This window comes from Pteropus medius, unplaced genomic scaffold, assembly GCF_902729225.1.
Source record: "Pteropus medius unplaced genomic scaffold, Ma_sr-lr_union100, whole genome shotgun sequence".
NCBI classification, from domain to species: domain Eukaryota; kingdom Metazoa; phylum Chordata; class Mammalia; order Chiroptera; family Pteropodidae; genus Pteropus; species Pteropus medius.
Genome location: NW_024344240.1, coordinates 3236567 through 3260474, shown reverse-complemented (window position 1 = coordinate 3260474; position 23908 = coordinate 3236567). Strand labels below are relative to the sequence as shown.

At 33.9% G+C, this 23908-nt stretch overlaps 1 protein-coding gene across 1 annotated transcript in view; it reads left to right on the top strand.

Annotated features, from left to right (window-relative positions):
• The window catches only part of RAB2A (RAB2A, member RAS oncogene family), an 83748-nt gene that overhangs the window by 46745 nt on the left and 13095 nt on the right, over positions 1-23908 (top strand). The window contains exon 6 of the mRNA XM_039868870.1: positions 10955-11066. Within this exon, the coding sequence (XP_039724804.1) occupies positions 10955-11066 (112 nt within the window). The remainder of the gene's footprint in view (positions 1-10954; positions 11067-23908) is intronic.

The following is a 23908-nucleotide window of genomic DNA, read 5'->3' as shown; positions in this document are numbered from 1 at the left end:
TGGTACATTTGTCCAAATGTAAGTTATTGGTTTCTTAAATTACAAAATTTTGAAAATCCTAAGACGTTTCTTTTGGTTTTTAAAATATATAGATAATAAGCTTTGTTGGAAATTATTATTATTTCAAATAGTTTTTTTTCTAGAAGGTATACTTTAAAGAATAACCTGAAAGAGTTTTATCTGATTAGTAATTTAAAATAAAACCCATTGATTATTTGGGGGATAAGTCAACTGTTAAATATTGTCCAAATTGTTCTAAATAGTTGGCAGGAGAAATAAGTATCTGTGCAGAACTCAGAAAAATATTTCTTCATGATTTAATGTACATTCTGTGACTTAATGTAATATGTAGGTATCCCACGTATTTCTCCTTAAAATCCTGAAACATGTTAAATATTGGTCAGTAGATATCACAGTACTTTTAAACTTACCTATAAGGCCTTATATCAGTGTCATCCTAATGGTGTTTTTCAATTTTATTTTACTTTATATTTCTAGGAAGCGTTATCTGCAGTGAATGTCTTTTGTGCTCTACATTGTAAATGGTAATACATGGGAAAACAGTTTTTTGTTCATGGTTTCTATAAACTTGCAAGAGTGCCACTAATTTTAGTAGAAAATTACAGTGGTAACAAATAAAATTAGCATTTCTAAAATGCTAGACACCATTCATTCTTTATTTAGGTTTATAAAATAACATTAAAAATAATGTTTGTAGAATGGTAAAATCATGACTCTCATATGATAATGAACTCATGTCAGAGCTTTTATTTATCTCATTAATTAATGAGGGAACCGGTAAAATATTACAGTGATTTAAAAGAGAACTCAAAGTACCACAGTTATAATCAAATAAGTAATGCTGAAATAAATTTACAAATGGATGTGAAACTAAACAATATCCATGGGATAATTGTATTCCATGGGGCACAGTCTGCATTTGTATGGACCAGAATTATTTACATTATTGTCTGTTTTCCAGAAGTTAATTGCTGTCTCTACAGTCTTTGAAAATTTGTGAGATGCAGTTAAAGCAGTGCTTAGAGGGAGAGTATAACACTAAACACAATAGGAAGAAGTTTCAAATCAATAACTTAAACATTCACCTTAAAATGAAAACTAGACATAAGAGCAAATTAAACCCAAGGTAAGCAAAAAAGGAGGTAATAAGAAAACCAATGAAACCGAAAGCTAGTTCTTGAGAAGATAAATAAAATAGATACTGATATGAAAAAAGGAGACACATTACCAGCATTAGAAATGAGTAATATTACTACACATCCTTCAGATACTATAGAGATAATAAGAGAATATTGTAAACAAAATAAATAAATGGATCAGGGAACTGTTGGTCAAAGGGTACAAACTTGCAGTTAGAATATGAATAAGTTTTGGAGACCTAATTCACAGCATTATGATTATGGTTATCAAGACTATTTTATACATCCACATTGCTAAGAGACTAGATAGTAAATGTTCACAGCACAGATGGAAATGTAAATTATGTGACGTGATGGAGATGTTAGCTATGGTGGTAAGCATACTGTGTTAGTTATGTAAATGTATCAAATCAATTGCTTGTACACCTTAAATTTATACAGGATTTTATGTCAGTTATATCTCAATAAAAAATTAATGATCCCTAACAATTTTAAAAATACTATTTTCTTCACAACTCTTTGATCCCTCCATTCTAAGCTATAGTTACCACGGTCTTCCTAAAATTCCTATGTTAGATAACTACTTTCTTATTTTTAGAGTCCTGAAGTCGAAAAAATAAAAATCCAAATAAATGGAGAAATAGAGATAGCCTGTGTTCATGGGTAAGAAAACTAAATATTTTTAAGATGGCACTTCTTTCCAAATTGATCTAAAGATTCATTGTAATCTCAATCAGAATTCTTCAGTTTTTTTTTAGGAGATAGAAATTAAGCTGATTTTAAAATTTATATGAAAATGACAATGTCATAGAATAGCCAAATTTAGAGGATTTGGTTTCATTAATACTGATTTTAAGGTTTATTATAAAGCTACTATAATCAACTTAGTCTGATAATGGCATAGGTAGACAGACCAGTGAAACAGAGAAGTCCAGAAGTAAATCCGTACATATATGGTCAATTAATTTTTTAACGAAGATCCTAAGGCAGTTCAGTGGGGGAAAGGATAATCTTTTCATCAGATGATGTTGGAACAATTGACTAGCCATGTGCAAAAAACAATCTTGACCCTTACCTCACACTGCACACAGAAATTAACTGAAAGTGGATCATAGACCTAAATGTAAGAGCTAAAAGTATAAAAATATTCTCAAAGAAAATGTAAAGTTTTAGTGACTCCGGTTTTTTTTCAAGCATTTCTTAAATAGGACAGGAGAAAGCATAAAAGTGAAAAAATCGATAAATTGTACTTCAACAAAATTTAAAACTTTTGCTCTTCAAAAGACAGTTCCAAAAATGAAATGGCAAGGTACAGACTAGGAGAAAGTATTTGAAGAACATATATCCAACAAAAGATTTGAATCTAGAATAAATATAGAATTTTTACAATTCGTTAATAAAAAGGCAATCCAGTTTTTATATTTTATTTTTATTTTTCTCTGTTCAAACACGCATTAAGTGTTCTTTTTTCTTTTTTTTTTAATTAATTATTTTTTATGGTGACATTGGTTAACAAAACCCAGTAAGATTCAGCTGTATATTTTAACAGTAAGGCATATATATATTTACATTGTGTGTTCACTTCCCATTGTTAGATTTCTTTCTCTTACCACATATTTGACCCCTTTTACCCCATCTGACTCATCCGTCCCCTCTGATAACTACTAATCTATTGTCCATGTCCATGAGTCTCTGTTTATTTGTCTTGTTCATTTGTTGCTTTAAGGTTTATATCCCACATATAAGTGATATCATGTGATTTTCAACTATTTCTCTCTGGCTTATTGTGCTTAGCATGATTATCTTGAGGTCCATCCATATTATCGCAAATGGCAGTATTTCATCTCTTCCTACAATAGATGACTGCCTAAAGGAGCTGTGGTACATATGTATAATGGAATATAATGGAGTAATGGAGTAATATTCCATTATACATATGTACCACAGCTTCTTTAGGCAGTCATCTATTGTAGGACACTTCGGTCGCTTCTATGTCCTGGCCACTGTGAATAATGCTGGTATGAACATCGGTGTGCAAATTTCTTTTCAGATATGGGTTTTCAAGTCTTTGGGGTAAATACCCAGTAGAGGGATTGCGGGATCATATGATAGATCAATTCTTAGCTTTTTTGAAGAACCTCCATATTGTTTTATATAGTGGCTATTCCAATTTGCAGTCCCACCAGCAGTGTATAAGTGTTCCTTTTTCTCCGCATCCTCGCCAACATTTGTTATTACTTGTCCTGCTGATTATAGCTATTCTAACAGGTGTATCTCATTGTGGATTTGATTTGCATTTTCCTAATAGCTAGCGATGTTGAACATCTTTTCATATATTTGTTGGCCATTTGTATGCCCTCTAGGGAGAAGTTCAGGTCCTCTCCCCATTTTTTGATTGGATCTTTTGTTTTTTGTTGTTATTGAGTTGTATGAGTTCTTTGTATATTTTGGGTATTAGACCCTTAACAGAGGTGTTGCTTGCAAATATATTTTCCCAATCAGATGGTTGTCTCTTCACCTTGTTGACAGTTTCTTTCGATGTAGTCCCATTCATTTATTTTTGCTTTTACTTCCCTTGCCTTTGAGGTCAAATTCATAAAATCCTCTTTAAGTCCAAAGTCCTTGAGTTTCGTTCCTATGTTTTCTTGTATGCATTTTATTGTTTCAGGTCTTATATTCAGGTCCTTAATCCATTTTGAGTTAATTTTTGGTGTGTGGTGATAGACAGCAGTCTAGTTTCATTCTTTTACAGGTGGCTTTCCAGTTTTCCCAGCACCATTTATTGATGAGGCTTTCCTTTCTCCACTGTATGTTTTTGGCTTTTTTGTCGAAAATTGTTTGCCCATATAAATATGGGTTTACTTCTGGACTCTCAATTCTGTTCCATTGGTCCGTGTATCTGTTTTTTCTGCCGATACCATGCCATTTTGATTACTATCGCTTTGCAGTATAATTTGAAGTTGGGTAGAGTGATGCTTCCAGCCTCGGTCTTTTTTCTTAGGATGGCTTTGGCGATTTGGGGTCTTTTGTGCTTGCATACAAATCTGATGACTTTTTGTTCTATTTCTTTAAAAAATGCCAATGAGATTTTGAGGGGGATTGCATTAAATCTGTATAATGCTTTAGGTAAAATGGTCATTTTCACTATGTTGATTCTTCCAATCCAAGAACACAGAATATCTTTCCATTTCTTTGTATCTTCTTCGATTTCTTTTAGTAGGGTCTTATAGTTTTCATTATATAGATCTTTCATGTGTTTCATTAGATTTCTTCCTAGGTATTTTATTCTCTTTGTTGCAATTGCAAAAGGAATTGTTTTTTCCACTTCTTTTTCTGACACTTCATTATTAGAGTATAGGAATGCTATGGATTTTTGAACATTGATTTTACATCCAGAAACTTAACTGTATTTGCTTATTGTTTCTAGTAGTGTTCTCGTGGAGTCTTTAGACTTTTCTATATAGAGAATCATGTCATCCACAAATAGTGACAGTTTGACTTCATTTCCTATTTGGATGCCTTTTATATCTTTCTGTTGCCTGACTGCACTCGCTAGGACCTCCAGTGTTATATTGAATAACAGTGGTGATAGTGGACAGCCTTGCCTTGTTCCTGATCTTAGAGGGAAGGTTTTTAGTTTTTCACCATTCAGTGTAATGCTGGCAGAGGGTTTGTCGCATATGGCCGTTATTATGTTAAGGTACTTTCCTTCTATACTGATTTGGTTAAGTGTTTTGATCATAAATGGATGCTGTATCTTGTTGAAGGCTTTTTCTGCATCTGTCGATACGATCATATGATTCTTATTTTTTAATTTGTTTATGTGGTGTAGCACATTAATTGATTTGCATATGTTGAACCTGTGCCCCTGGGATGAAGCCCACTTGATCGTGGTGTATACTCTTTTTAATATGTTGCTGTATTTGGTTTGCTAGTATCTTATTTAGGATTTTTGCATCTATGTTCATGAGAGATATTGGTCTGTAGTTTTCTTTTTTTGTGTTATCTTTACCAGTTTTTGGTATCAGGGTAATATTGGCCTCATAAAATGATTTGGGAAGTATTGCCTCCTCTTCAATTTTTTGGAAGAGTTTGGGGAGAATAGGTGACAGTCCAGTTGTTAAAAATGAGCAAAAGGTCTGAACTGGCACTTCACTAAAGAAGATATATAGATGGCAAGTAAGCACAAGAAAAATATTTAACATTACTAATTATGAGGGAAACGCAGATTAAAACCCCAATGATATACCATTGCACACTCACTGAAATGGCTAAAACTAAAAAAATTAACATACTAAGTATTGGTAAAGATGTAGAGGAACTGAAATTCATAAACAGCTGGTAGGAATATAAAATGATACGATACCTTTGTGAAACAGTTTGGTAGTTTTTTTAGAAAATAAACATGCATGTGTCGTACCACCTAGCTGTTTCACTTCTAGATATTTATTACCCAAGATAAATAAAGAAATATACACAAATATTCATAGCAGCTTTGTTTGTAATAGCCCAAAACTGGAAACCCACGTTTTAATTAACTGGTGAATGATAAATTGTGATATAGCCATACAATGGAATACCATTCAGCAATAAAGAGGAATGAGCTATTGATAGGCGCAGCAAAGTGAACGACTCACAAAATAATTATGCTGAGTGAAAAAAAAAAAACAGACGAAAAAGAAAACATTGTGTGTGATTCCATTTATATAAAATCCTAGAAAATGCAGGCTAATCTATAGTGGCAGAAAACAGATTATTAGTTGCCTAGGGTACTGAAAGAGGAAAGGACGGATTATAGTGATATATGAGGAAACTTTGGGAAGCCTGTTGACTTTACATATACCATACTCATCAAAAAGACATACATATGCCAAACTCATCAAACTTTACATTAAAATAAATATGCAGTATTTTTATGTCAGTTTAATGCTGTAGAAAAAGTAAAATGGCAAATAACATTAAACTGTATAGATTTGATTTTAGAAAGTATTGTTTTAATAGAAATCTAGATTTGCCGTTACAAGAAAATATTTACTTAAGTAATATTTTCATTGTAAAAGGCTAACTTTCAATAACTTTGTAACTAAAAGTATGTATTATCTTGGCTTTCAGTCAAGGCCTTTCCTGGTTATCTTTTCCTCAAATCACCTCACTAAATTATTTAAGAAAGATTAAGTATTGGAAGGAACCTTTAGTCTTGTAATATGGAAGTATTTACTCTGTCATTCAACGGTAATGTTTGCAGTACTAAGAAGAGAATATTTGGAGAAGAAAGAATTTTCACACCTGTATCTTAGCAGTGTTTTCCTTGTGTCTGAAACACGGTGGGTGGCAGCTTACTGGTGGCTTAAATTTGGCTGCTGCCCATGAGGAGCTTATAGTCTAAATATGAAAAGGAAAAGGAAAGTACAATATATACAAGAGGTATTTCTAGTGATTGTGGATGGGTGGCCCTTACAGTTAGGAGTATAGTAGCTGTTGGAAGACATCTTAAGGAAGAAGCTAGAAGAAAGGCAAAAAGAATGTATGACATGCAAAGAATGAATGGGAATGAACAGAGATAAATGAGATGATTTTCGTTAGATGAGGCGAATTGGGGTAGACATGGAAATAGAGAATAAGCGAGTTTTGAATTAGATACATTAAACACTAGGGAGCCAGTGAAGGGATTTGAGAAGAGCAGTGACCTAGTCAGAGTGACAGATGACACGGATTTTATTTTTTACTGTGGCATTTAAAATTCTTTATACAAGAAATAGGAAGCAAAATCTGCAAAGATGAAAGTTTTTAATAGTTAAAGGATTATCATACAAACCTTAAACAAAAAGGTAGCATAGTAGTAAGTATGATTTAGGAAAGAAAGATTTAAGTAATGAAAGCAATTTAAATGGGATCGATAGGGGTGAAAAGTCAAAGACAACATGATTTTATGCATGGAAAACTAAGGAAATAACCAAAGTAGAGTGATAAAACAAAGATCATGAATAGTAAAGTGTCACTTCCCTTTCTTTTAACGATCCTCAAACATCCAAGTTCTTACCCCTCTTTGCTAAGATAACATTTAAAAATACAAACATAATCAGATACTGGTAGTGGAAAAATGGGAATAATTTTAAATATCCCCAAATAAGAGATTATTTATATAAATATGGCATATGCATAAAATGGGGGAAAGGGTAGTTAAGGGAAGATATATTCTTTGTAATTCAAAGCGTATTTTCTCTTAAGAGTGATTGTCAGATACAGGGGCTGAATTCCAGGAGAATGTTACAGCATCACTGTTGCTAGTTCAGCCCTCCCCCTCATTTGCCGCCATCACCCTTTTAATTCTTACTAGAATGTAAACTCCATGAGGCCAGGGGCTTATGGATTTTTGTCTGTTTTGTTGAGTGGTCTGTCCCCAGATCCATGAAGGAGCTTATTTAGGCCCTGGGGGCCCTTAGATGATAATTGGATAAGTTATCCTTACCTGATTATACTATGATATTTACAAACTTAGTTTGCCTGCTTTTTGTGTTTTCATCTTACCACTAATATTTTATAGCACAGTTACCTAAATTAATAGCATGGCATATACTTACTGTTCCCTTTATAGTGTTTTATATCAGACTTTCTTTTCAACATTTCAGACTTTTAGGAGTATTTTTTCAGCACCTGTTCCATTGAATAAATTCTTAGATGGCATTTTTAAGTGGTGAAATATTTCTAAAGTATAACAACTTTGAAGTTTACAAGATAGTCACCAGAATTATTCACGAAGTTTCAGTCACAAACAACAGTGACTGATAATGACTTATATGGCAACTTTGTAAACAGTTGACAGCTTATCCAGTTAGCCAACTTTAAGTTACAAAATTCCTGCTCAATTTTGTAAAGTTGAAACATTGACATTACTTAACATTAGGTGGATGAGACTTTAATATCTTTTTTGGGGTAATATCCCTAATTTGTGTAATTTTGTTTACATAAAATATTACCATTCTTTACTTTATACACAGTAAAAATAATATTGTAAAAGACTACAAAAATGACTTGGGAAAATGATCCACAATATAGGAAATGAAAAAAAAAAGCAAATTACAATGACTAGTGGGTATGAATATATTCTGATAGAGAAGAAACATCACTTTTCCATCTTTTGGCTAATATCCAGTGTGGTAGGGAAGAAACAGACAGTAAAAATAATGAGTTATATAGAATTATTATATTCACCAAGATGTTAATTACTTGTGGAAAGTGAAATTATGAGTAGATTTTTTTCCTTATATTTATCTATATTTGACAAAAAGTTCTTCAGTATAATCAATTATTTTAAAAAGTAGTCATTAAAAAATGTTTTAATGGTACAGCATAGCACAGCGGTCTGGTTGGAATCATTCTGCTTACTCTTCCTGGACTGTGAGCTCAAATGCTTTACTTTATTCCTTTGTCCCTCCGTTTCCTCATCTGTCAAGTGAATTAAATGAAAAATCCGCATGTAAAACACTTCACACAGTACCTGATTCATACTATGTTACTCTGATCATCCAACAGTAAGGAAATAGTTAAATGAATTATGCTGTATCTACTTGATGGGATACTGTTAATTAGTCATTAAAATGATATTTATTGAAAAGATGTAATGACCTAGATAGTAAGTAAAAAAAATTAGGATACAAAATTGCAGACATAGCATGATTATGAATATATGTAAAACAGTCACTTTTGGGTAGAAAAACTAGATTCATTTAATATTGTCTCTCTGTTCCATTCTAGAATACAGTTGGCCCTTGAACAACACAGGTTTGAGCTGTGCAGGTCCGCTTATACAGGGACTGTTTTCAGTAAATACCTGTTTCAATCCTTGATTGGGAGTCCACAGATATGGAGGGCCCAACTGTGTGTATTAATTTATGCCATTTTATATAGGGGATTTGAGCATCCGCAGATTTTGGTGTCCATGAGAGTCATGGGACCAGTCTCCTGTGGATACTGAGGGTAGTTAAGGTTTGGGGGCGTCAGAAGTTATACGTGCAAGGGGATGGTCAGCACCACAACCACTGCATTGTTCAAGGGTCAACTGTATATATGTATACTTCTTTGTTCTTGTTCATTAATATATCCTGAGCACCTACTAAAATTCCTGGCTTATAAGAGACCTTCAGCAAATATTTGTTGAATGAATGGATGTCTTTCTCTTTTTAGATTTTTGTTTATTTCCTAATTTAATGAGGATGTTAATTAGCATTTATGAAACTCAGCTAAAGTCAAATTAGCATAAATGTGCGGTACTGTTTACATTCATCAGATTGGCAGATATGAACAAGTATGATCTTACCACACATTGATGAGGATGTGATGCAACGAACTTTCAAACATTGCTGCTAAGAGCATAAAGTATACAATCGTTTTGGAAAGCAGCTATATACTAAATATATATTCAATAGCAGTGACTTGAGCTTTTTGATTTGCTGTAAATACACTTTCTATCATGACGTTGTACATAAAATTATGTACATACCTACATAAAAAGAAATTCCATGAAACAGTGAGAAATACACCCTGACATTTTCTTTTTTTAAATTCCGAGTATGACTTAGTAAAGTAGTTTTACAATTCACTGAGTCACGTCTCAGTTTGAAAAATACTACATGTACACTAAATGTTTAAAATTTTCATTGTAACATTGTAATAATTAAAAATTGCAAATAACTCAAATGGAGAATTAAAAATTGTGTTACATTCATTCAATAAAATATAATACAGCAATAAAAAAATTAAGAGACTAGATCTATACACATTATGTGGGTAAATCCAAAAAACATAATGGTGACCAAAATTAACAAGTTGTAAGATGATAGCTACATGTGAATTTTTTTAAAACATGCCCAAAAAAACCCTTCTGTGGCTGTAAACATGAGTATAAACATAAAAACTAATGAGGAGGAAAACACCAAATACAGAGTGATGGTTACCTTTAGATAAGCGGGAAGAGAATGAGATCATGAACAGCCATACAGGAAGCAATTCAACTGTAACTACTGATTTTATTTCTCAACAGAAAAATAATCTGATATAAATCTGTCAAAATAAAATATATGTGTTAAGGCTGGATGGCACTACATGGATATTCTCCATCCTTTTCTGTGTGCTTAAAATATTTTATAGTAAAGTTTTAAAATTTTTACAATAAAACACACTGGAAGAAGACTGTTACTTCCCCCCTCCACCACACACCTTACTAGTACAATTCCAGTATGATAAAAATGAACACTATGCTTTCATCTAAAATTTCTATCTTAGACTTTTGTTTCTCTTTCTGTTAACAGTTTTGCTGGGAATTAAACCAACTGGGTTTAATAATCTAATATTTTTTTGTGTGTAATTTGGATTTTATTAAGCTATTTCCTATAGCTTCTGAGAATCGCGTGACTTATTTTTTAATCATATTCATAGACATCAGTCTGGCTAAAGGATGAGAATACTTCTGTAGTTCTCTCTAAAATTATTTGAGTAAAATTATTTTCTTCGAGACTTCACTCTACTCAAAGGCAGAGTGTCAGGCTAGATGTTCCCATTAGGTTTTTCCTAGTTTTAGCATTCTAAGACTGTAACTCTATTTTTCTTGTGTTGGATTATTAGTTCTAAGCGGTGTGTTCTAAACACTTTGACCCTCATAATACCCACCATAATGCAGTTGATTATTATGTGTTAAAAGAATGGTCAGTACAACTTTGAATCTCATGGTACATTTTCTACAGGTGCCTCTGTTTGTCTTGTGTTGGTTAATAACATGGCCCTTTCTTCCTGTTTAGTGACTTAGAATCTAGAAGAGAAGTAAAAAAAGAAGAAGGTGAAGCTTTTGCACGAGAACATGGACTTATCTTCATGGAAACTTCCGCTAAGACTGCTTCCAATGTAGAAGAGGTAAATAAGAGAACCTTTTCAATGTTTATCATCTTTTTACTTAATAGAATTATTTTTTATACCTTAATATTCATTTATTGGTGTATCTTCCATAAGCTTTTTAATCACTGATCATCTTTGAATACCATAAAGTAGGAAAGTTCCTTCTGTTCGAATGCCTTGTAACATTCATCTTATATCAGACTCAAATTATATTCTGAGCCTTCTCTTGAAACCAAAATGCTTTAACACATTTTCGTATGTATTTTCCTTGAGTCTTTTTTATGTTGCATGAGAGGAAAAGGACCCTAATGAAAATTGAAATGTTTAGTCTAGAGACTAAACATTTGTAGCTATTTGTAGCCACTTCTGCTTAAATAGGGAAAGTATTACATTATTGCTGTGTAACATTATACAGAGCATGGGAATTCTGCCACCTTTAGTACATAAAATTTGCAGTATCTCAGTTATTTTCATCGATTAACCTGAACTAATGGAAATTTTCTGAACACATTGGGGTTTTTTTTGTGCTATATTTGTTTAGATATGGTATTTATATGCTGTACATAGATGAGTAGGCACTTAATCCTCTCTAAGGTAAATGTGTTGCTACATTTTATAAAACGCAGAAATGAAGCTTAAAATAAGTAGTTTGCCCAGAGTAATGCTGTAGTGACACCATCTAGAATGGTAAGAATCTTAAGAGCAACTACAGAAAGGGATTCTAGAAAACAAATGATTGAAGAATCTCATTGTTCTAAGGAAAGCAGGAGATGAGGTTGTAGGCAGCAACTAGCCTAGCACTGTGCCTTTGGCATAGTAAACAGTGAGTAAATATTTACGAAGTATGGTACTTGGAGTTTTTCTTATTACCCGCTTGAACCCAGAAATTGAGTACAGTAATTGAACAGCACTGGTGTTTTTACTGAAGAATTTTTTCTTAGGTAATGTGGTATACTTATCTGTACTAGATGAGGTGCTCTCGGATTGTCCTTAATGCATTTCCTGTAGGCATCAACTAATGTTTTAACTGTTGTAGCCAGTAATTACTTGATAACGTGCAAGAGTAATGTTCCACTCCACACAGCACACCCAGAGAGAAATATGTTGCGTCCCTTTGTTCAATTTAAAATAGACATGTAAGCCAAAGGACTCCTTATTAGAGGTGTTGTATTTGAAACCATAAGGGCCAACATGTTGTGGGAGGTTTCAGGATATCTGAAACATATCCTTACTGATTATTAACAGTGGATTTTTTGGCTGATTTTGAGAATCATAAAGCAAAAATTGTTTGCATTTTAATAAAGAACCATGCTTTGTAGTCAGATGACAAGGCGTCAACTATTGGAAAGTAATCATAGATTTTTAGTTCTGTCTCTAATGCCTTTGTGTTCATTTATGGTATTAGGAAGCATTTATTTGTAAGTAGCAAATTAATGTCATTTGGCTGAACATTTAAATGAAATACCAATATCTCCCACTTTTCAAAAGTTCACTTTAGGCCACTTTGCCTTTACCAAAGATCTACATTAATACCTATTTTCACTAGCCAAAGAAATCCAAAGAGGATTCTCGCTTTTACCAAAAAAAAAAAAAAAAGCTGTTAATACTAGTACAGGCCTTTGGTTTAGTGGCGTAACGTGTACTTTCAGAAAGCGGAGGATACTCTTTGCTCTACACCGTTTCTTCTTAGGAAAGGTTTCACAGGAACATGCTACTTTCAGATATTGAGGGAAACCTGTTTATTCCATTAACATTTTGTCATCACTTATTATAACCATTCTGTATCCATGATTAATAATAAAAGTAATCATTTAAATTTGATCTGGGCATGAATATCCCATACTTATGAGAGAACAGCACTTTATTTAATCATGTAAATGTGTCTCTCAGAAGCCAAGGATTTAAGGAATAATCTTTTTAAATTCTATTTTTAAAGGATTCATAGACAGGTATAACATAATGTAATCATCCATGCGATTTTACCTAAAAACCAAAACTGTTTCATGATAAACTATTTTAAAAAGGTGGAAGACCACTTTAAGATCTAAAAAGGGTGAACTGAATCTTGAATCTCTTTACACAACTTAGGAACTGATTGAACATGGAAATAATAACCAAAGTACTTATGCATCTGAGAAGATGGAATAGACTTAACCTTACCTATTCCTCCTGCTAAGTACAACTAAAACTGTAAACATTGTTTATAAAACAATTACAAGATTCCAAAAGGTAGAGAGAAGTTGGCTGACCAGCTAGAGACCTTGGGACCTGAGGAACGACACAGCAGAGATTTCCCTCGGTTTTCTTTTTGCCTCATATCTCAGATTGAGGGCTAGAGAAACTGACAGGTGTGAGGTTGAGAGAGAAGCTTACTCTCTAGCCAAAGAACCAGGCAAGGTGCAGCTTGGCAAGACAGAAATCTTTTAGAAAACCAGCATTGTACTACAGCCAAATGTTGCAGAAAAAAATCTGGGCACTGCTTCCACCCTTAGCTGGCTGTAATGAGGTTCTTCCACACTCATCTTTTCTGATACCAGGAGCCGTATCAGAGGAAGCCACTAAAGCATAGGTTTAAACAAGATCCAGAGTCTTATAAAACTATCCTAAATGTCCAGGTTTCAATAAAAAGTCATTCTTCATACCTAGAACCAGGAAGATCTCAAGCCGAATGGGGGGCGGGGGGAAGATAGTCAATAAATAGATAACAAGAGCAAGATGACAGAGATGTTAGAATTATCTGACAAAGATTTTTTAGGCAACCATCATTAAAATGCCTCAACAAACAATTAGGTGCATTCTTGAAAGTGAAAAATAGTTTCAGTAAAAGAAAACAAGATAAAAAGAACCAGATAGAAATTTTAGAACTGGATAGTACTGTAACCGAAATAAACTCAGTGGATGGGATCAGCAGCAGAATGAAGGGGACAGAAGAAAGAAATAGTGAAGTGGATGATAAAATTATAGAAAGTACTTAGCCTAAACTACAGAGAGAAAATAGTTGAAAAAATATTAACAGTTCCTGAGGGACCTATGGGACAATAATAAAATGTGTCTAACATCGTGTTACCAGAATCCTAGAAAGAGAGAAAATAGAAGATGATTGTGAGAAAGTACTTAACGAAATAATGACTGAAAACTTCCCAAATATGGCAGAAGATTCAAGAAGCTAAACCAACTCCAAACAGGTTAAACCCAAATAAATTCATGCCAAGACATGCAAGACTTCTGTCCAGAGTCAATCTCTGAAAGCTAAAGACAACAAAATTGTGAAACAATAACTTACTAAGTCAAATGACAGCAAAATTCTCATCAGAAACCGTGGAGGCCAGAAAGATATAGCCCAATATCTTTCAAGAGCTGAAAGAGAACTTTCAGCCCAGAATGCTAGAACTAGCAAAAATATCTTTCAGGAATAAAAGGAAATCAAGATATTCTCAAATAAAAGAAAACTAAATATTTATCGATAGCAGATCTATCAAAAAAGAATGGCTAAAGACAATTATCTACCAGAAATGAAATGATCAAAGAATCTTACAGAGGAAGGAGCCCTGTTAACCAAAAGTTTGGATAATTATGATAGACTTTTTTCTTAAGATTTTTGAGTTTGTAAATTATGTTTGACAATTTAAGCAAAATTGTAATATCTGATGTTTTTCTCAGTGCACATACAGGAAATACTATAAAGCGTGGAGGAGAAAGGGACATCAAGGGAGGTACGCTTTCTGCACCTCACCTAACTGAGTACAATGACAACTCTAGAAGACTGTGATAAGTGTTGTGTGTGTGTGTGTGTGTGTGTGTGTGTGTGTATATATATATACACACACACACATATATATACCTATGCTCCAGAGATATATATATATAAAATGCAATCTCTGGAGCAACTACTAAATATACAAATATATATATATAAAATGCAATCTCTGGAGCAACTACTAAATATACAAAGAGATACACTAAAAAATAATAGATAAATCAACATAGAATTCTAAAAAAAAGTTCTGTTAACTCTCAAATAGGCAGAGGAAAAACAAAAAACAGCAAACAAAAATAAAATGGCAGACTTAAGACCTTATGTAGCAGTAATTCCATGAAATGTAAATGATTTAACTATGCCAATCAAAAGAGAGATTGGCAGAGAAGATTAGAAAACAACACAGCTATATGGTGTCCAGAAGAAACTTAATTCAAATATAACAGTACAGACAAGTTGGAAATAAAATGATGGAAAAAGATATACAAACATTAATCAAAAGAAAGTAGGAGCGACACTATTAATAACATGTAAAGTAGACTTAAGAGCAAAGAAAATTGCCAAGGACAGTGGGACGTCATATAATAATGTAAGGAGAATCTACCAGGAAGGCATATCAATCCTAAATTTGTTTACACCAAGGAATAGAGTGCAAGATATGTGAAGCAAAACCAGTAGAAGCAATGGAATTACAGTAGGTAAAGGAATTTAACTAGAAATCAAAGACAAGTCTCCAGCTGTGATTGTGGATTTGTATATTTCTCCTTTCAGTTCTCTTGGTACCAGTTATCAATAATAGGTAATTGGAAAAATCTCCAGAGACTTGGAAATTAGACAGTATACTTCTAAATAATATGTGTGTCAACTCTCAAAAGAAATTTAAAATACATTGAATGAATGAAAATGAAAATACAACATATTAGATTTTGTAGGAAACAGGTAATGCAGAGAGGGAAATTTATAGCATTAAATGCATACATTAGAAAAAAGGAAAAGTCTCAAATCAGTAATCTTAGCTCACACCTCAGTACCCAAAGCAAAATAAACCCAAAGCAAATAGAAGGAAATAATAAAGGTAAGAGCAGAAGTCAGTGAACTTGAAAACAAGAAAACAAAGGGAAAATCAAGAAAAGAAGCTATTTTTTTTTTTTTAATTAGTAAACTTGACAAATTTCTGGCAACTGACAAGCAAAGAGAGAAGGCATAAATGACCGATATCAGGAACAGAACAAGATATAACTACAGATCCTACAGGCATCAAAGGAATAATACATAAATGTGATAAATTTGATGAAATAGACAAGAAAACAAACTCAACAAACTACTACATCTTACCTACTATGAAACAGATAGTTGAATAGCCCTATAACTATTAAGGAAATTGAATTCATAATTTTAAAATTTCCATAAAAGAAATCTCTAGGTCCAGACTATTTCAGTGGAGAATTCTACCAAACATTTAAAGAAAACACGAATTCTGTGTCATCTTTTCCAGAAAGTAGAAGAGATGAAATGTTTCCTTATTTATTTTATAAAGCTAATACTATCCTGATACCAAAACCAAAGAAAGTACAAAAAAAGTACAGACTGATAACTTTTATTAATATATAAGGAAAAATCCTCAACGAATATCAGCAAATAGATTTCAACAATAGATGACATCACATACATATACATAAAATATCTACATCATGGCCAAATGGAATTTATTCCAGGGATGCAAGGCTGGTTCAATATTCAAAAACCAATCAGTAAAATCCACCATTTTAATAGGGTAAAGGAAAAAAAGAATACACATTCTAGGAGTCAGTGCAGAAAAAGCATTTGACAAAATGCAACACCCACACATTTTTTAAAACTCTCAATAAAATGTAAAGGAATTGTGGAGAACTTCTCAGCTTGTTGAAGAGCATCAAAAAAAAAAAAAATACAGCTGACCTTATATTTAATGGTGAAAGGCATAATGCTTTACACCTTAGATCAGGAACAAGGCAGGAATGTCTGCTCTCACCATTATTCAACATATTGGTAGAAGTCCTAGCCAGTCCAATAAAGCAAGTAAAGGAGATAAAGGCACACAGCTCAGGAAGGAAGAAATAAAACTGTTTCTGTTAGTGTGTGATATGATTTGTCTTTGTAGGAAATCCCAAGGAATTTACACACACATGCATGTACACACACACAACTAGAGATGAGAAGTGAGTTCAGCAAGGTTACAGGATACAAGACAGGTATAAAAAAATCTATATTTCCTTATACTAGCGATGAACATCAAAATATAAAATACAGTACCATCTGTAGTCACAGAAAAAGAAAATGAAATAACTAGGTATAAATCTAAAAATGACATGCACAGGGCATGTATGCCGAAAACTACAAAACTGCTGAAAACTGAAAAATTAAGATCTAAATAAATGGATAAATGTGCTATGTTCATTGTTTGGAATACATAATCCAGTAAAGATGTCACTTCTTTACAAATAGATACACCGGTTTAACCCAATTACTAATAAAATCCCAGTAAGATTTTTTTATAGATATCTGACTATTCATATAAAATATATATGGAAAGACAGAGGAACTAGAACAAATAAATCAATTTTGAAAAAGAATAAAGTATGAATCACTATTCAGTTTCAAGTCTTGTGTCATCAGTCTACAAGACGGTGATACTAGTAAAAGAATAAATACGTCAGTGGAACAGAATAGGAATCCATAAATATACCCACACAAATACGCCCAGTCAGTTTTTAACAAAGGTACAAACACAGCTCATGGAGGAAGATAACTGTTTCTATGAACGATGCTCTAACAATTGGCTATCCATAGGCAAAAAAAATGAACCTAAATATTACACCTTATACAAAAACTAACTCAAAATGGATCATGGAGTTAAATGTAAAACTTTATCTTCTAGGGGGAAGAAAATGAGAAAATCTTAAGGATCTGGCACTAGGCTTGCTTGTCACTAAAAGCATGATCCATAAAAGGAAAATTTGATAAATGAGTCTATAAAACCTTTTGAATGATCCTGATAAGAGGATAGAAGGACAGTCCGCAGACTAGGAGAAAATACTTGCAAACCAAGTATTCAACTGAGAAATCTCAAAACTAAAATAAAGAAGAAGAAATCAGATAATAGGCAAAAGATATGAGCAGGAATTTTATTGGAACAGATATATAAATGTCAGATAAGTACTTAAAAAGATATTTAGCACCACTGGCCATTAGAGAAATGCACATTATGATCCCCAAGAGATATCACTACACAACTATCAGAATGGCTAAAATGAAAAATAGTGACAACAAATACTGACAAGAATGTAGAGAAACTAGATCACTCATACATTGCTGATTAGAATATAAAATGATATAGACACTTGGGAAAACATTTTGGCGGTTTATTTCAAAACTAGACATGCAGCTATTGTAGGACCTAGCAGTTGCACCCCTGGGCGTGTATCCCGGAGAAATGAAGACTTATGCAAAAACCCATACAGAGATTTTTTTTGTTCTAGCAGCTTTATTCATAACAGTCAAGTACATCCACACTATGGAATACTACTCAGCAGTAAAAAGGAATGAACTACATCAACAATCTGGATGAATCTCCAGAAAACTATGCTTTGTGAACAAAAGATTACATACCATATGATTCTATTTAGATGACTTTCTTGAAATGACATATGCCTGCATATGAATCTGTAATTATCTCAAAAATTTGATCAAATACCATAATAATAACCACATACAAACTAATTAAATATACTCTGTTCTTTAAGATCATGATGGCAATCTAAACAAATTAAAATTAAGGATTAAGAAGCCTCACAATTATATTATAATAAAATAGTAATATGAAAATAACGTAATATAATTATAAAAGCTTAAATTATATTTTTTGAATTCATGAACATAAAATTTCTTTTTTAAATTATTGTTATCTTTTAAGTATGGCTTTTTCATGCGTCTCTCACATTTCTGAACAGAGCAAATTTTTACACACCAACCAGGTCCCTCCATGCTAAAGGTTATGTGTTTAGCATATACCTAATAAATAATAGTTCCTGTTGAGATTTTTATTATGCATAGACTTTCTCAATAAAATTTCTCAGCTATAGCTGAAGATAAAATTATATAAATATTCATTTAAGGAAAAGAAAACAGCTAGGCTATATGGAATAAGAAAGACCTGGTTGGAGAAAGACCTGTAAATGAGTTTTACATTTAGCAAACTAAGAGAAAAACTCCAAAAATGGGCTAAATAGTAGATGTTTTAAATTTTAATATATAAGCTAATATTTTTAAAAAATGAGTTCATTCATGACCCCTATGCAAACCACAATACCATTATTATACCTAACAAACTTAGCAATAATTCTTTAATATCTGATATCAAGTCTGAATAGCATTCTTTTTATTTTATTCAATTAATGTTGGAGAACAAATACTTAGTTGCTTTGGGATTGAGGAAGACAGACAAAAGGTATATTTTTTTACTTCAGGAAGTGGGAAGAAGAAGAACTAAGCCAACATTTTTTAGCATCTTCTTTGTGATAGGCACTCAACAGCAGTTTCTGTGGTTGGAGAGCTAAGGCCTCAATGAAAATCGTACAGCTCATAAAATTAGAATATATTACCTCTGGGATTTTAACAAGAGTTAGCCTGCTAGACTTAGATCCCAAGAGGAATCATGACGAAATATAAGAGATAAATATGTTAGTTTTACAGAGTTCAGAGATTCTTAATTAGTTAATAAGTTACTTAGACTTGGGGTTGCAAGAAATAGGAATTAATTTCAGGGAAATTTGATCTAAGTGCTTTGTTTTTGCTTTCTAAGGACTTGGATTTGCCTAATTTTGCCACCTTCCATGGGAAAGGCAGTTTACACAGTGGGTAGAAACTCAGATCATGGTTTCAGACTTACTGCCTGAATGTGAAGGATCTTCCTGTAGGAGAGCTGATCATGTGAGGAGTTAAAAGAGTAAGGAAGGTATCCTGATGGCCCATCCTAGCCATCCACCGAAAACGGCGGTTGCCGTTTAGGAAGCTCACGGAAGTCGTTTGTCCTCTTTGTGTAATCTATTGAAAATTACTCAATTCCTAGCCAGTCTTTGGCTCTCAGGTGTAAAGAAGTTGAGGAACCCCTGTATTAAAAAAAAAGTTCTTAAAAGCCATTTTCTAAATTACTTAAAGATAATTATGTCAAAAGAATGATTTATACAAATGTCAATGTCCTGATTATGGACCATCTGGCTAAAGGTTCTTTTAGAAATTTAAAACGACATCATTATTCTTTCAGGTTAAATTTTACTGGTACACCGATGACTACTTTTAGAACTACTGTTTAGAACTAGACTTCTTTCTTTTGCTGTTGTCTGTGTTTATAGACAGATCCAGTTACTGTAATGCAAGTAGAGACCATGAAGTTTACCTTGTGCTTTTCCCTGTAAGAGACTGGATAATGTGCAGCATACGATAACACCATTTTACCAGCATTAGTTGAGTTGTTAGAATAGATTTACTTTTAATCTGCTGATCTGCTGATTTACTCAGCTTAACGATTTCATCCATGAAGGATCTGCGAGAGGGAAAAGGGTCAAAGTGGTGTTAAGAGAAAAATGCACAGGATAGCTCCCCACAATGTCTGGTCCAAAATGTCAGTAGTATCTAGGTTGAGAAACACTGAGCTAGAATGAGAGGATACAATTAAAATCAATGAAGTACAGAACCAACAGCTCAGCATAATACATGAATCTTCTTTATTCATGGAGTGGTAGGTGGGATGGTATATGATTTTGACCTTAAAAATGTTTCATTTCAATGAACAACCTTGGGGAGAGAGTGAAGTCTGGAAAGTACTGTTAAGAAGTGTCACCACTTCTATTTTATGAGCTTTCTGACCTGTGAATTTTTCAGTGAGTATCCTCAACTGTTGCAGCATTTTCCTGATGATATTGCCACCTAGATCCAAGTTCATTAAATTCCTGAACCACAGGACCTCCTCCTTGTTCCACTTCGGGCACCCGCTCACTCCATCACGCACCACCGCTCTACCTATAATATCTCGAGCTTTATATTTTTCATTAGCTATAACCTCAGATGTGCCAGCCATTTTGCTGTTACCTAAACATATGCGGCCGATCTTCAGCTGGGGTCTTAGGTTAAAAATGGCACCCAAAACTCTACTTACAAATTCTGGGGTTTTTAAAAAATTATTTTCTAAAGAGCATAAAAATAAAATGATACCCTAGTCTGGCTAAGCTAGGTTTTACTTAAAGAAGTAAGAATTTAAGACAAGGTCTGCTATTCAGTAGGTAGAGATATAATTTGATATTTATAAAATCACATATAACACTAATACCACACATATATATGCACACAAACATTTATTATATACACATAAACAGAAAGCTTTCTTCATATAAAACTGTTAGCAGACTAATGTGGCACATAAGCATTATGTTTAAGTACATTTGTTTTCCAGCTGTAACTTACAAGTTATAATAGAGGAATTCATTTCTTCTGTGAAATGGATTTTAATCAGTTTTATACAACTTGGGATGGCTCCAAATATGCTATTATCATTTATCCTTTTTGTTATTCACTGAGGAAATACATCTATAAATGTGATAATAGAAGTGCACCCCAGAGTTCATTCCCTAAATGTCAGTGAAATCAGAAAGCCAATTTCAACCAAAATATTCTTGTCTACGTGGTATTCCCAGAGTAATAGGACACCAGAACTCATTCTTTATGTGTTCAACTGTCATTACTACTGATTTTTTAAACATAATATTTGATGCTATACACATATTTGAGTGCATAGCATGTAAATGGAAAAATCCATATGTTGCTTATCATTTATTCAAGTAATATGTTGAATGTGCAGGGTCATTACATTTATAGGGTCATTACATTTTACATAAGGAAAGTGAGGTTTAGGCTCTTTGACAAAAAAGAAAAAATGTGTGTGTGTGTGTGTGTGTGTGTGTGTGTACATACACACATTCTATATATATATTTGACCTCTATTTTATTAAAGATTTTGCTGGTAAGGAAATAAGAATTGACTATGTGACCAGCAGTAATATTTTTGAATATCAGTTTTGACTTCCATTTTCAACTGAGACTTGAAGGTCATTGAGGACACCAAGATGTAGTGTCTGCCTGGTGACTGCCCTGGCTCCCCATCAGATTCACACCTCAACTGGCACCCTCTGGCAGTTCATTCCAGGACCATAACTTTGTTCAGTGTCCCATTCTGCAGGGTTCCAGGAAGATATGACCCCTGTGGTCTGTTCTGTGACAAGCTGAGGAATTCGTATGAAGATTACAAGGAGCCCTTCCTCCTGTCACGGGAATCCAGTGATCTCGATTGTACACATGTGGTATCAGCATTTAGAAGAATATCTCATAAACGGAAATTTTCTTTCAGAAGTATTTTCAAATGATCAAAACATGCCAAGTACCTGACATAATGATTCCGTTGTATATTTGCATGGTACATTGTCAAGCTTCCTTCACATACATCATCCCCATTTTCCCTGGAGGACTCAGACCCCGGGGTTTCAGTTCACCGTCCATTCCCTTTCATGTTGTACTACTCAGTGGAGAATAGCAGTACGAAAGATTGTCCTTATTCTCCTTATCCTCCTTTGAGGAATGTTAATTAAAATGATCACTTCTACAGAGGGTCCCCCTGGTCAAACGAGTTGAGGAGGAGGAGCTGGACTGTATCCACCTTTTAGAAAACCAGAATTCACAGTAGTCTATCAGTTTTCTGAGAAACCAGTGTTCAGAAAATTGTTGACTTTTATTTAACCCCGAGGTTTCCAAGTGTGATTTAGTCATTTCGCAGAAGAAAATGGAATTATGGGTGAGGGATGCACATGAGGGGTTGGTGTCACTTTTATTTTGCTTATTCTCCTAATTCACAGTAACATATAGGTTGCAGTGGGAAGTGTGGAAACTACTTTTTTTTAAGCTCAGAATGTATTGTAAAAAAAAATGGGTTTTTTTTCCAAATCAGTTGTATGTACAAGCAGTGCTTCTCAAACAGTAATGCGCATTCAGCTCACCTAGGAATCCCGTGCAGACTCTGATTCAGTAGGTTGGGGCGTGGCCTGAAAGTCTGCACGTGGAACCTGCTCTCAGTGATGACACGGCTGCCCCGTGCCTCACTCTGTGCAGAGGCTGAGAAGACTCGCAGAGTGCGTTCCTCTTCCACCTCCTCAGAGGCGTTATTCCTTCAGACCTCGTCATCTTCATCTTCTCTTTTTCTACTGATTCTTGACTCTGAGCATATAATTATGTAGTCACATTTCAGCCATCTTAAAATAAAAATCTGTCGTTCCCAGTTCTCCCTGGATACAGTCTCTTTTACCTTCTAGCAAGATCCATCTCCATTTCCTCATTCTTTTTCACACCTCAGTTCACCGTCTGACTTCCTCCACCATGGCCAACATCACCTTGCACCTCCTAATTGCCCCACGTAGCAAATGCTTCTCTGTTCTTCCCTTAGGCAGTCGCCCCTTGGGAGTATTCGTTACTTTTGACTGATCTTCCATGAACTTTCTTTTTCCTTAGCTCCATGATACCGTTTAGTCTTCATTCTTGCTGCCTCTCTAGCCTTCCAGCCTCCCTTAGCAACTCTTCCATGTTGAAATGTCACCTAAATCAGTGACATCAGACACCCTTCTGAAGGGTAGGCTTTGTGTGCAGCTCAGCGTCGATCGCTTCTGCCTGGACAGCTCTGCATGAGCGGCTTTCGGACCCTTCTGGTTCAGCATGTCCAGGCTTGAACCGATAGCGCTTCTCTCATCTTCAGATCTGCACTGTCCTACATCCTGGAGTGTTCCTTTTCCCCAGCCCTTTGAAACAGTCATTTATTCAGTTAATATGTATCACTTCCCACTTGTGTCTTTTTATTCCTACCTGTTAAATTCTCTCCAAGTTTTCTCCTTCCATAATTGCCTCCTAATTGGACTCCCTGTCTTCATTTTTCAATCCTCTACACTGTTGCCTGTGAGATCTTTCTTGAAATGAAAATTGGATGTCACTCACAAATTTTGTTAAATCATGTTGTGGTTCCCCACAGCTT